We start from the raw sequence: 14,719 nt of genomic DNA on the forward strand, positions 1-14,719 counted from the left end.
AACCCCTCTGTGCTCCAGGTGCTGCCTGACTGCAGATGGGGGGCAGGGAGAGGTGGGGACTCCAAGTCCCACTCAGTGCCCACAGCTGGCAGGGTTGGGGTGTGAGGGGGGCACAGCAGCCAGCAACACCCAGTAGACAGCAGTTTGAGGGTGCACATCAGGAACCTCCAAACCTTCCCATCAACCCTTGCTCTAAATGGCATCTAAACCGTGCAAAGGAGAATGTGAGGCCCTGCTGCGTAATGGACTGATTAATTCAGACTGAATTTATTTGCAATTTTTCTAATACTTTTAATGGGGTGACCTGACCTATAACTTTGCACTCTTTAAGAACATAAGGTTTACTAAATTAAAGGATGGTAACACACACGAAGCAAAACAGACCAAAGGGGAGCATTCAGCACTCACAGTAGCGAACAGAACATCCTCCAGCTTTCCTGGGAAGATCCACTAGTTCTACAGTAGATGAATCTGGATTGAGAGAATCCTAAACGTCGCCTCCTGGCACTCTAGACCTTGTCTCACAAAGTAGTGAACGTCCTGAAAATAGATGAACATTCCTTTCTCTCCTCCCCTCCACCCCCAAACTGGATTAGAGACCAGGATCTGGAAATCGGACAGCTATGTCTTTACTTCATGGTGGCTGATCTCCGAGGCAAACAAAGTGCTTTTTTTTTTCTCTTCATGCTCCTCCTGTGTCTTTCCAAATTCAGAGAGTTATAAATTCCTAGAAAAAAAAAATTGAATAGGAAGAGGAGAGGAATATACTCTAAGTGCACTGCATTTTGGGAATTGAGTTCTTTTTTTTTTATGGGCAGAAAAGAACACTAGCAGCAATGCACCATGGGAACTTAATGTACCATGTTGATCCAGAGTCTTAGAAAACCAGGCACTGAGAATAAAAAATGATGTCACCTAATCACTGTAAACCAGCGTAAGGTGAGAGCCTACTAGACACCAATAGCTGTGCTCAGATACTTACCCTTCAGTTTCCTAAGAAACATTCCCAGTCATAAACAGGCAGAAAACAGGGCCAAGAGCAGTCCACCTGTGGTGTCTCTCTCCTGATAAGCTGAATCTGAAAAGACTTGCCTTGCTTCTGAAGGTGAGTACATTGAAAACATCTTTGAAAAAGTACTTCAAAAATAATCAAAGGAGCACAATACCCAAAAGAAGCAGGGGAAGAGTCCACTTCTGAAAACGATCTATTGTAGGATAAAGAAGAGAACTTTCAGAAGGGTGGCTGGCATCCTCAACCTTCCACAAAACAACACAGGTCCCATGCAATAGCCTGAGACAAGAGGATTGGGGGGTGGGGATGTGATCACATGAAGTGAACAGTGAACCCAAAATGTCCATAACACAATAAAAATGCATTTTTATTGTCAATAAAGCTCGAAGCGGAGGCTGTTGCAAATCAGGTCCGGAAACTCAGAACAAAGACCCTGGATGGCTGACATGCGTGTGCACATCTGCTCAGCTATATCATAGAGAGCTTCCTGGGCAAACAGGAAAGGAGGACCACTTTGTCTCTGAAAGACTCACAAAATTAGGAAGTCTGATAACTCCAAATATTGGCCAGGAGGTGAAGAAATAAGAATGCTTATACCTTATCGCCAGAACTGTGGATGATATAGCCATTTTACTAGAAAATGGTGAAAGTTAATATGCACATACTCTGTAATAAAGAAGATGGGATAAAATGAGATGTTCTTCTAAAATGAAGACAAGAATCAAGAGATGAAATCATGACAGCAAATATGATAACTATGTATGTGCAGAATGAAGAGACAGCATACAATAATCAGGTGTGCCAGAGGGAGATGAGAATACATATGAATACAATAGAAACACACTACGTATGCTGTATTTATTATGTATAATATATACAGTATAAGTATGGTATATAATAAATACACTAACTCTATTGTATAAATGATTATTATGTATAATATACACAATTTAAATAGATATATAATTTTTTTTCTGAGTTGGAGGACTTCAGTATCTAAATTAAAGGACGCCTTGTATCACAGATCAGAGTGCTATATCCAGATCTATCCTGGCAATTTTTTTTTAATTCCAAGAGAAAATATCCTTTAAGCATTCAAGCAGAGAAAACCAGTCCCCTATGATTGAACAATGATTGAACTAGCCTCAGATTTCTCTTGAGCCTCACTTTGTAGTTTCAAGGGAAAGAAGTAGTAGCCCACGGATTTTATACCCAGCCAAATTCCATCATTATCAAGACAACAGAAGCCCATCCTCAGCAAGTTTCCAATTCCTTCCCTTCCTCAGAATATCAGAAAGCGCTCCATCAGGCTGAGACCTGAAGCCAGCATAGAGGTGTGTCCAAGATCACGTACCAAGGGAACACAAGGAAACAAAAAGGCATAAAGAGAGAATAAGATGGTTAATGAGATGGTGCAGGACCAAACATTTATTATAGAAATATATGCACATAAAGAATATGTGCTGTTTTCAAGAATTAAATATTTAAGATAATCTTAACAGAATACAAATAGAAGGAGGATCAAAGCTACAGACAGAAACACGAGTACAAACTAAAGGGTCATATTTTTTTTTTCTTGGTGCTGAGGGTTGCACCCAGGAGTATTTAACCACTGAGCCACATCCTCGGCCCTTTTTGGTTTTTTTATTTTTTTTTTTTTGAGACAGGGTGTTGCTAAGTTGCTTAGAGCCTCACTAAGTTGCTAAGGTTGACTTTGAACTTATGATCCTCCTGCCTCAGCCTCTCGAGTCACTGTGATTTCGGATGAGCACCACCGCGCCCAGCGGGTCATATCTTAATATCAAGCAAGATATTATACAAAACCAAAAGCAATAAAATGACAAAGATATTTATTTTACATTGACAAATGTTTTAATCCTCAATTCACCTAATGAATATCCACTAAGTACCTGCTATATGTATTAGTCAAGGGTACACATTGCTGAAAAAAAAAATCATGATGAACCTTTACACTGAAAACAACATAAAATCAAAGCATCAAAGCACACACTGTTGAAAAACACGGGGAAATGGTCGGAGGCAAGAGAGAAAAATTTAGTAATACTATCTCTTAGCTTTTGATAGACCCAGTCAGCAAAAATAGGAAGCATATGAAAATATAATTAGAGCTTGATTATATCTATTATGCATAAGTAGTCTCATAAAGGATTCTATAGCTTACAACTAGAGACTGCATCTTTTTTTCCTCCCAACACCATGGAACTTTTACAAGAGTTTACTGTATAAAAGCCCAGAAAGAAAATCTCAATAATTTGCCAAAGCAAACACTGTACAGGCCAAAAATTCTCAAAACAATGCAATAAAAGTAGATATAACAAAAACTATGAATTAAAATTTAAAATACTCTCAGAAATAGATCCCTGGTTAGGGATTAACTGGAGCCCTGATCACAGTCTGTTCAGAAACCAATTTGGTTGTGTGAAATAAGGCAGGGAGCCCAGAAGTGTGGGTCTTTAAGTTAGGGTGCTGATGCTGGTGGCCCTGGTGTTGCGGATGTTGGAGGAGGAAGGCCTGGGGACCACACAGGATGCAGTGGACAGCCATCGGGCAGGGAAGAGCACTGATGTTAGGAGTCCTTTAGTCCTGAGTTCAAGTCCTGCTTCCACCTCTTATTTGCTATGGTGGATAACTCAATATCACCCCATCTTTCAGCTTCAATCTGCTTATTCATAACTTTTTTCTTCCCAACACCATGGAACTTTTACAAGAGTTTACTGTATAAAAAGCCCAGAAAGAAAATCTCAGTAATTTGGTATTGATCTGCACTGGGGGGTTCTCAACCCTCCCTTGGCATCAAACTCACCTGGAAAGTTTTTTTTAAAAAATACCACTGTTTGGGCTGTAGGTCCAGGAATTCTGACTTAGTTGATTTGGAGTGGGATCAAGTTATCAGATTTTTAAAAATCTCCCCAAGTGATTCCAATGTGCAGCCAGGATAGAGAACCCCCAAACCAGGTGATTTCTTAGATTCCCTCCAGTTCTGAAGTTCAGCAATACTAGTATGCACCTGAGCCTGCCCGTGGAAGAAAGTTTCAAGAGGCTAAAGCCAGAGAAAGAGAGACGCACAGCAATTCAATCAAAATGTGCATTATCTCAAATGGTGCAGAAAATGTCGGCGCCAGTTAATATTTTGCACCCAACATGATTTAGACCTGGGGCATATATTGTACTCCAAGCCTATGGTAAACACAATGGACCATTTATTCACTGAACAGTAACCACCGTAATTACCTACAGGGCAAACATATGAGGTTGTTGGAGCAACAATTAATTGTGGACCTGGAACTAATGGGACAATAACGGTAAAGTATCAACCAGAGTGTGATTCAGAAATCACATCAGAAAACCAATATTTTCCAAATTGTATTAGATAAGCATTTTGGGGGATGCGATGGCATGCATAATTGTCCTCCCAGGTCCTGAAAAGTGTTGCTCCCAGATTTTTTTCAGATAGCTCCCCCCTTACCCTGGTGAGCAGAGGAAACTTGCAGGGTGGTTTTAATCTTGAGAAAAGAATTGTGGATAATAGGTTAGAGTGGACTGTACAGAGCTGTTCTTTCTGGCACTCTCCACAGGACCTAAATCTCACCCCCAGGCAGGTGTGTGGATTTTGTTTGGATTATGGGATCCTCTTTGTGAATCTGTTAAGCCATGAAATCTTTTTTTCAGGGAAAAAAATGTGTATATTTGTATGCACATATACACTCACACAAACTTTTTCCTACAGTTTTTGGAGGGTCCAAAGACATTGTGGGACCCTTCTGTTCTCACGAGGTTATGGCACAGACTCCCTGTCCACACCTCCAGGCACAGGGATGTCACTACTTCAATTGGCAGGGTTTCTATTGCTGGACAACTCTGAATGTGGGGGCTCCTCCATGCACCCCGCTGGACGGTTTCTGCAGCTTCTTCCCATTGGTCCTTATTCTACCTGGAATTTTTTCAACAGTCATTCTGCCCTTGACTCTTACCAATTGTGAGGTGTCCCTGTCTCTGTGGGGATCTTAGAAATCGATTTCTCTAGGCACTCCCTAGCTTCAGGCAATGGCTGACAGGCGTTGCACGGTCAGCTGCAACAGATTGGATCTGCAGGGGCTTGCAGAGTGGACACAGGACCTCCAGGGATCTGAGGGAGTGGCTGACTGCACTCTGATCAGACCACGGAAAAGGATGGATCTCGATAGCTTGCTCTCCTGGGGTCCAGGGAGAAAGTCCAGTGAAGGACCTTTCTCTGGGACAGAAGGGTGCAGGATGTTGTTTCCCTGGATGCGGAAACTAGATTCTGGGATGTATAGAGTTGAGAGCTGCTGCTGAGACAAGCAAGGGTGCAGGAGGACACTGGTGGACAGTGCAGACTGAGCTTGCTGCAGTTTGCCCTCTCTGGATCAAAGATTTAATGATGCCAAAGAAAGGAGAGAAGGGAGGGGAGGAGAGAGGGAGGGAGGGAGAGAGGGAGGGAGGGAGAAAGAACAGATTAGAAGAAACCATGAGCAATTCTTTCATAATCTCAGAGTAGGGAAGGCCTTTCTAAATATGACACAAAACCTGAAGACATAAGAGAAAAAAGTGATAAATTCATCCACTTAAAAAAAAAAAACACTTTTAGCTGGGCACAGTGGTGCATAGCAGCTCGGGAGGCTGAGGCAGGAGGATCGTGAGTTCAAAGCCAGTCTCAGCAACTTAGCAACGTCCTAAGCAACTCAGTGAGACCCTGTCTCAAAATAAAATACAGAAAAGGGCTGGGGATGCAGCTCAGTGGTAAGCACCCCTGGGTTCAATCCTTGGTACCAAAAAACAAACAAACAAACAAACAAACAAACAAAAAAACACTTTGGCATGAAAAATCAGACTATAAGCAACATCAAAAGATGAAATACAAACTGGATCAAAACAATAAACAACTTATATCGTAAAGCACTAATTTCTTTAATATAGAAGATCACTTTTCTACAAACAGAGGGGAAGACTAAGAGTCAAATTGGAAAATGGACAAAGGATGGGAACAGTTTCCAAAAAGGAACTAAAAATTGCTGCTAAACATAGGATGAGAGACTCAGCCTCACTCACAATGAGATAAATGCAAATTAGAACTAGAAGATGCCATTGCTCCCCATCACCCTGCAGAGATCAAAAAGGCTGATAACCACCTTCTATGGAAGAGGCCCAGGAAAAGGAGAGCCGAGATCAGAGGAAGTGTCAGGGGAGTGGTGACATTTAAGCTGGACAGATCATTAAAATCGCAACTTAACAGCTTACTGGCACTTAAAGAAGAAACAATAAAGGGAAAGACGGACAGATTTGACTACTGAGTATAAATTAAAATACCCACACCCAACACGCAGAGGCAGACAGAGGTCTTTGCCACAGCTCTCACAGCCCGACCTGGGTCCCGTCCATATAAAAAGTCTTAATTAAATTCAATTAGAAAAGCATTACAAGAACCTCAAAAAGTAAAGGACACGAAAAAGAAGTTCCTTAACTAGGACACGCTTCTTGTTAAGAACCACATGAAAAAGGCTCAACGTCACGAGGAACTGTGAACACAATGATTCAGGTTTTTAAAGTGATAATTCATTATAAAATTAGATAGAAAAATGTTCTATTCCCTGTTGACAAGAATGTGGTGAAATTGGCCCTCTAATTATACCTGAGTAGCAGATATGCAGATTGATAAAATTCTTTGGGGAAATAAGTACAGTCTAAAGGTTCATTTCCTACCTTTTTTCTCCCCTACCTTTGGTACCAGGGATTGAACGTGGGGTGCTTAACCACTGAGCCACATCTCCAGTCCTTTTTTATATTTTATTTTGAGATAGGGTCTCACTGAGTTGCTTAGGGCCTTTGAACCTCTGCCTTAGCCTCCCTAGCAGCTGGGATTACAGGTTTGCACCACTGGGCCCCAGATTCATTTCCTCTCTTTTATCTGGGAAATTTTACATACCAGACTCTGTCCTACAGAATAATCCTGAAATATAGGGGAAGATGCTATGCACAAAGATGCCTGCAGAATAATAGAACAAATTACAAACAATGTCCCCAAACTAGAGACAACTCAGTAAATTGTGATATGTTCATATGCTGGAATATTATGCAGCTATTAAAATGTTTACAGGGAGTTTTTAACAGGATGGTTAAGTGTTGGTAGAACAATGTTAACTAGGGGAAAAACAGTTGCACTGTGTATGTAGAATGATCTCAAGAAACTTTTGAAAAAGTCCAATCACTGTGCATAAAGATGAGAAAGAAACAGACCCCACATTAATGGTGGATCTTTGGTAGATGCCTGGTTATTTTTTTTTTTGTCCTTCTTTCTCCTTTTTTGCACCTTTTAACCATCTCTTCCATTTGGATGTATTACTCTTAACAATCAAAAGCCTTAAAAAAAAAATACCTTGCACCATGCGTTTCTGTCCCAAGACAGGATGGAGGGCTGCTGAGCTCCTAGTAAAAAGCATCGTCTCTTTTTTGTTTTCTGTTTTGTTTTTTCAGCTTTCCTTTGCTGCCACCACGCCTGTCCTAGCTGATAAGAAAAAATACCCTTACTTCTTCCGGACGGTGCCGTCGGACAACGCCGTGAACCCGGCCATCCTGAAACTGCTGAAGCACTACCACTGGAAGCGCGTGGGCACGCTCACGCAGGACGTGCAGAGGTTCTCCGAGGTAGGCCAAGCTCTGCGCCCCGGGGGGCCTGGGCTCACCCTGGGCTGCGTGAGTGACAGCCCCCGGCTGCTCTGCTAGATTTCACCAGCACCGTGGAGGCTGCTTGGCCTCTGACAAAAGAGCTGGTAGCTGTGGAATGTGCACCTGGGCCCATGGGACCCTCAGCCATGGCCCTAGAGGGGAGTGAGAACTCTCCTGTCACTCTTCCCCTTACTCCTAAAAGGCCCCGTGGCCTTGTCCTGCTTATTGATGATAGAGTGACTATCTGAAAGCAAATGGGCCACCAATAGGTTTGCTCTTGTGAGCAGAGTTTGGGGGAGGAATTGGCTTGGAACCAAGACTCCTAGGTCATCTTGGATTGTGCTTTGTGGGTTTTTTTGTTTTTAGCAATGTTTTACAAACATGCATAAATACATGGTGCTTTATTTTATTTCATACAACAATACAAAAATATATATGGTGATAGTGTTGTTTTCTCCAACGGCCCTGTCCCCCCCTCTCCCAGGTCTCCCCCATTTTCAGTTTGGTGCTAATCTGCCTAGAATTTTTTCACTATATTTGTTTGAACCTAAATGACTTCATACCAAATATATTTTGCTTTTTTATTTTCTTTGCAACACATTTTAGAGATCCGATTGATCTCGGGTTTAATGACCCAGGGTGTTCAGTCAATGGATGTATAGTGTGACTTATTGAACCCGACCCCAGGGATGTTTACAGCCTTCTGGTAACACAACCAACACCTTCGTGCATAGGCGTGCACCGTGGCAATAGATTTCTAGAAATGGAATTACGAGGCCATTTAAAATTTTGAGAGGGACCCGACATCCAACAGATCTGTTCCAGTTTCTAGTGTCACTGATGGCTCTTGACGATTTCCTGTTCCCATACCACCTTATTAACAGTGGATTGTAGTGAATAGTTAAAAGTTATCCCCCTTTGTGTGAGTGCAAAGTGGTCTTTGGTCCTTTTTTCCTCCTCCATTTGCTTTATATCTCCTCCTTTCTCTTCCCACATTTTTTTCCCTTTGTTCCAAAATGAGACAGAGGTACTTTACCACTGGGTCACATTCCCCAGCCCTTTTTTATATTTTATTTGGAGACAGGGTCTTGCTGAGTGGCTTAGGGCCTCACTGAATTGCTGAGGCTGGCTTTGAACTCTCAATCCTCCTGCCTCAGCCTCCTGAGCTGCTGGGATTACAGGCATGTGCCACCACACCTGGCCCCAAATGTACTCTTGATACTTGGAGCCTCCACCAAACCAAGACATTCCAGGTGTACGTGTGTGGCAGCCCAGGGGAAACAAACTATGGTGTATTATTCAGATTTCCAGGCAAAACTCCAAGGGAGAGTGAGGAAGGCCACACACCCTGCTGCCAGCCTGGGAAGGAGGAAGTTCCAGGTGAGGGGGCCACCAAGATGGAGCAGAGCAAGGCTGGGAATCCAGCTGAGCACTTACCTTTCGGAGGCTCTTGCCCTGTCTCCATGCAGAGGAGAGGCCTTTTGATGTTGTCCCCATGAGACCTGGGAGAAGCTTCCTTCTCTGAGCCATGGTTTCCTCCCCTGGAAGTCATATAAAGCTGGTAACCCTTTGCATGCCTCCCTACAGGGTTTTTACTAAGATCCAATCTGTAATAAATTTGAAAGAGCTTTATAAACTATAAAATTCATGCACCAAAAAAATAAATAAATAAAGGATATTTTGGGAGGTGCTTGGAAAGGAGAAGTGCTGGCCCCAACTGTCCCTGGTGATGCAAACAAGACAGGTTTTTTCCCAGGCCAGTGTTGCCCTCTCTTCCACCTCTCTGCCTCTCGTCCCCTAGGAGGAAGCCCAAAAGGAACTTGGCCTCTGGTGGGAACAACTCATTGCCAAACACTGAAGAGGCTTTTGCTGGCAGACTGCCCTCTGTAGAGCAGCAGGGAATGTTCCAAAATGAGACTGAAAGAGGCCAATCCTGGTAGAGGGGAAAGGTCAGCCCCCTGGCCTCATTAACACTGGACCCTGCAGGGACTTGGGGGTACTTCCTTCTTTCCAATAGCATCCTATTGGAAAGATACCTCCCCCAATCTCCTCGTTGTGTAGAAGGGGAAACTGATCACCATGAGAGGGGAAGGGACACAGTGCAAAGTTTCAGAGCACCTCTAAGTCATGAGAGATCCTTCACACAAAGTCAGGAGGGCTGTTACTTGGTGGTAGTCCTGGCAAGAACCCTTCTTGATTTAAATCCATCAGCCCAGATAACTCCTCTCTGTGCCCAAGGGCTTTGGCATCCCTCTGCCCATGTCTGGGCTGCATTACTGATATATAGCCTCTGGAAGCTCGCCAGGGCTAACAGCTTTTCATGAGTGCAAAGGAAACTGGATTCCTTTTATGAAACTGGTCGATCAACAGTGTCAGACACTTTTTTTCCGGATGGGTGCACTGGAGGGAATGTCAAGTGAAAGCAATCCTGAAGTTGGAGGGGTGAGGCAGCAGAGAGGGGGACCTTCATCCCATAGAGCTGTGGCATTAGAACTGTGGAAGCCAGGAAGGTCTGAGGGTCTCCTGGCTTTGGGACCAGCTGCTCCTGTGAGCCCCCAGAGGCTGCTCTGCACTTGGATCAGATGCACTGATCTCTGGGCTCTATTTCACCCAGGATGGCTGTGTGACCTCAGTCAATGTACTCACCTTGCTGACACTAGGGTGCATCAGACCTCAGCTTTGGAGGACCACAGCTGAACGGAGGTGGCTCTGGAATTAATAGGTGTTACACTTCCTGCCAGGTTCTCAACTCTGGTTGCCCAGTGGACTCACCAATGGAATTTTGGTTCTGATTTCTTATTTTAAAATCCAAGACTAAATTCCCTTAGTCAGACTTTTTTTCTTTTCATTTTTTTCACTTTCAACAACTTTTGAGATACAATCTACATAGCACAGAGTCTGAAGATTCTTAGCGTACAGTTCAATTATTGTAAATACACTGACATGGTCGTGCAATTATCACCACAGTCAAGTTCTAGAACACTCCAGTCACTCCCAAAGCTCCCTTGTGCTCATTTGTTGTCAGTTCCACCCCATAGCCTGCGTTTATAGCTTTGCCTTCTCTAGAAATTTCATGTAAATGAGATTATACAGCATGTGTCTTTGCTATATAACATCGCACAATGTTTTGGGGGTTCATCCACATTGTGGCATGTGTCAGTAGTTGGCTTCTCTCTGCTGCTGAGCAATACTCCCTGTTTGGACAGAGCATCTTTGGGGGGCTTTTACATTCCTGATCCCAAGCCATCTCCCAGAGCAGCGGCATTAGTACCTGCTCAAGCCCTAGGGTGATTTCAACCTGCAGCCAGCATTGAGAATTACTCCCCTGTGCAGTTGGCTCAGTCAGGCGTTCAGGTGGGAAATGACCCCCCTCTTGTGTACAAGTCCTTGAGCTTAGAGTGGCCCAGTCTCCTTGGTGGTCTGATGACCTTCATCAGGTCATGGAGCAGGATGGAGAAGGCAGACAGAGTTCTTGTTCCAGCGCCAGGGCTCCACCGGGTGGAAGACGAAGATGGGGGTGCTGATGAAGAGTTAAGGGTGCTGCCAAGAAGGTAGTCCATGAGGTCCAGGATGAGATGGGATGAGCAGGCAGGTAGCCTGTAGGCCTCGAGGAAGTGGAGCTCTGGAAGGCTCTGGAAGACAATGGATGTGGGAGCGAGGCTGCTGGGTGGGATGGTTAGACCTGGAAGAGGAAAGTAGGAATTGATGGCGTGTAGGACGGAGAGGCCAGGCCTTGGCTGCGTGCCAGCAGCTGAAGTGGAGTGGAGGTGCAGATCCCTGGAAATAGGACCCAGGAAATGAGAGGCCAGAGTGCTGAGCAAAGTCCACAGGGGCACTAAGGCCCAGGTTGGAGGCAGGGCCAGGAGTGGAGATGGAGGCCTAGGAGGACCAGCAGAGGACAAGAGGGGATTGGGGCCTCTCCCCCCATTCCAGACCTATGACTCCTGAACCATCCTCAATCCTGTGACATGACTCACCTGCAAAAGGACTTTAGGCAGATCACTGGCTGTCTCTGAGCCTCAGTCTTCCTCCTGTGAGATGAGGGAGTTGGGCCAGTTGACCTTGAATACAAAGGATTTTTGATTCTAGAAAGTGGGGTTAGGGAGGTCTGGCCCTTCACCCTGATCCTGCCATCACAGGGGTGTGGTCATGGGAATGACCTGGTCTCTTTGTGCCTCGGTTTTGCTTTGGTTTTTTTAAAAGACTATTTTTTTTTTTTTATTTTCCGAGCAGTGTCAGGTTCTCAGAGAGGAAGGCAGAGACTTTTTATATATCCCCTGCCCCACATGGTCAGGGCCTCGGCCATTATCCACCTTCCTCCCATAGTGGGGCATTGGTCTAAACTGATGAACTGATCTGGGTGCATTGTGATCACTGATGTCCACAGATTTCACTGGGGCTCACTATTAGAATTGTATAGTCTATGAGTTTGGGCAGTGTGCACTGACATATCCATAATTACTGTATCTTACAGTGTTTTTGTTGTCCTAAAAATCCTGACATTTCACTGTTTTCCACATTTTTCCATTTTCCATGTCTTATAATTGGATCATACAGAAGGCAGCCTTTTCAGATTGACTTATTTTACTTACTTAGCATGCATTTAACTCCTCTATGTCTTTTCTTGGCTTGACACTTCTTTTTTAGTGTGGAATAATATTTCATTGTCTGGATATTTACTTATCCAGTTGCTGACCAACGGACATCTTGATTGCTTCCAAGTTTCAGCCATTATGAATAGAGCTACATAAGCCTCCTTAGGCAGGTTTTTGTCTAGACTAAGTTTTCAACTCCTTTGGATAAATACCAGGGAGCTCGATTGCTGAATCAAATGCTAAGAGTATGTTTAGTTTGGTCAGAAACTGCCAGACTGTCTTCCAAAGTGGCTGTACCATTTTGCCCTCCCACCTGAAATGAATGAGAGTTCTGGTTGCTCCACCTCTCTGCCAGCATTTGATGCTGTCTGTGTTCTAGATTTGGCCATTTTAATAGTTGTTCAGTGGTCCTTCTCTTTGTTGTTTTAACTTTCTTTCTCTGATGACATAGGATGTGGAATGTCATTTTGGTATACTTATTTTCCATCTTATTTCTTGGGAATGATCATAGTACCTACTTCTTTGTCTCATGAGGATTAAATGTGTTAGGTCACATAAAGCATTAAGAAAAGAGCCTGGATCATTCAATGTACCATGCAAGGCACAGCTGATATTTTTATCATCATCCAGAATCTGGTTCCTTAGCCAGTGGCTGCCCCCACTCAGGAACCCCCCAGTGTGGCTGTCCCCATCTCTCTCACCCCTCCAAACAGGCTTCAAGACTCTCCACCTGCTGGCTGATCTTCAGTGATCTCAAGGCTCCTGGCACTGACCTTTTCTTACAGGGACCTCCCTCAAGTGGCAGGACCCACCAAGGCCCTTGATCTGCCTGAGACCCAAAGGTCACCATCTGCAGAACTTCCTCTTCAAAGCACCTGCCCTTTCAGGCTCTCCAGGGTCCTGTCTGGCCCCTTGAAACCTCCCCCACTTGCCAAGTTGCCATCTGCCCCACCATAGGGGTCTCTGAGCTCCTCCAAAGTTCCTGCTTGCTCTTTGGAGTAGCAGCCTGGGAGAGACAGCCCTGCAGCAGAGGGCAGGGAGACCCCTTGATGTGTTGAAGCCAGCAGGGGGTGGGCATCCTTGTTAGAACACAGCTCTTTCCTGCCACTCTGAGCAGGAACCTTAGTGTGGCTCAAGAAGACCCTTCATGTCACCCGGCCCCAGCCACCCTGCAAGGACTCCTTTATCACACCTCTGGTCACTTCCTCCTGGCACCTTTGGTCCAGCCATACCTCCATGGGGGCACCTCTCTCTGTAGGAGCATCCTTCCCCACCCAATCACACCTCCCTCCCCAGAGGGATCAGGCTTGCCGCTGGGGCTTCAAGGCACAGGTGTTGGCACAATGAAGTGTAAGAGACCACCTGCTCCCTCATCTTTCCTCCGTGGCCAACACTGATCTCTGAGTCCCCTCACCCTGCGTGATGGTCCATGTGTGTTCAACAAGAATTTCAGCAATGGATTTCTCTGTCCATTAGGTCAGATTCGAAGGGGCAATTGCAGTTATCCCCTCTGTTGCCCTGAGTCGGCCTGTACCTGGGGTGATGAGATGACCATGGGAGATTCAGAAAAATCCCAGCCCTGCTATCCATACCTGTGCCCATTGCTCTCTATCCTGATTGCCTCCTGCCTGAGTCACCCATGCTACAAAAGAGGAGCCGTAAAGCCAGCAAGCCGGGCTCCCCCCACACTCAGCCTAGGGCACGCTGTCATTTCTTAACTTGACGTCTTTTTTGGCCGTGACATGGTTTGCTCATGGGGATTCTCCTAGAGGTCTCAGTGACAAGTTTCGGGCCTGCCTCTGGAGCCAGCAGTGACCAGGGACTTGCCACATGACTGCTTCTGGGTGATGTTGGTGTGGGGTGTTGGGAACGCATGTAGTTTGCGTCTGAGTGCGTTTTCCTGGAGATTCCTTCTGAGTGGTCAAGGACTCGGCAACCTTCGTCTTTAGGATTGCACAGTCCCATCCTCTAGGGCTGTGGTTCTCAAAGCGTGGTCCCCAGACCAGCAGAATCGGCAGCGTCACCATAGCTCCACACCAGTCAGACACTCGAGGGGGCCCAGCCATTTGATCGGAGGCATGCTGGGGTTGGAGATCCACTGTCCTGGAGGAAGGGACAAGCTGAAGGTGAGACCACTGTGCCCTAAGCCCTCTGTATCTGACTAAGGGTCAAGCATCCTAAGAGGGCTGACCCACCCCTTGGCTTCCCCTGCTGCAGGCTCTGGACTGCCAGTGCATCCACAGATCCTCTATCACTAGGAGCCAGGAGGGGACTCAGGACAGATCAGATTCTAGTCCTAAGGTTACTAGAGCCCCAACTTTTACCTGAAGAACTTGCTGATGCCTTTAGGTAACTTGGCTGTGGCCAAAGCATGCATCCTCTCCCTCTCTGCACTTCCCCCCACCCTGCC

General features: G+C 45.2%; 1 protein-coding gene across 1 annotated transcript in view; it reads left to right on the top strand.

The window, feature by feature from the left end:
• Nucleotides 1-14,719, top strand: part of Gabbr2 (gamma-aminobutyric acid type B receptor subunit 2) — a 356,168-nt gene that overhangs the window by 140,758 nt on the left and 200,691 nt on the right. Inside the window, exon 3 of the mRNA XM_046457483.1 lies at nucleotides 7,523-7,693. Coding sequence (XP_046313439.1) covers nucleotides 7,523-7,693 — 171 coding nt within the window. The remainder of the gene's footprint in view (nucleotides 1-7,522; nucleotides 7,694-14,719) is intronic.

This window comes from Marmota monax, unplaced genomic scaffold, assembly GCF_021218885.2.
Source record: "Marmota monax isolate L192 unplaced genomic scaffold, Marmota_monax_Labrador192_F-V1.1 WCK01_AAM20220418_F8-fsc00069, whole genome shotgun sequence".
NCBI lineage: Eukaryota > Metazoa > Chordata > Mammalia > Rodentia > Sciuridae > Marmota > Marmota monax.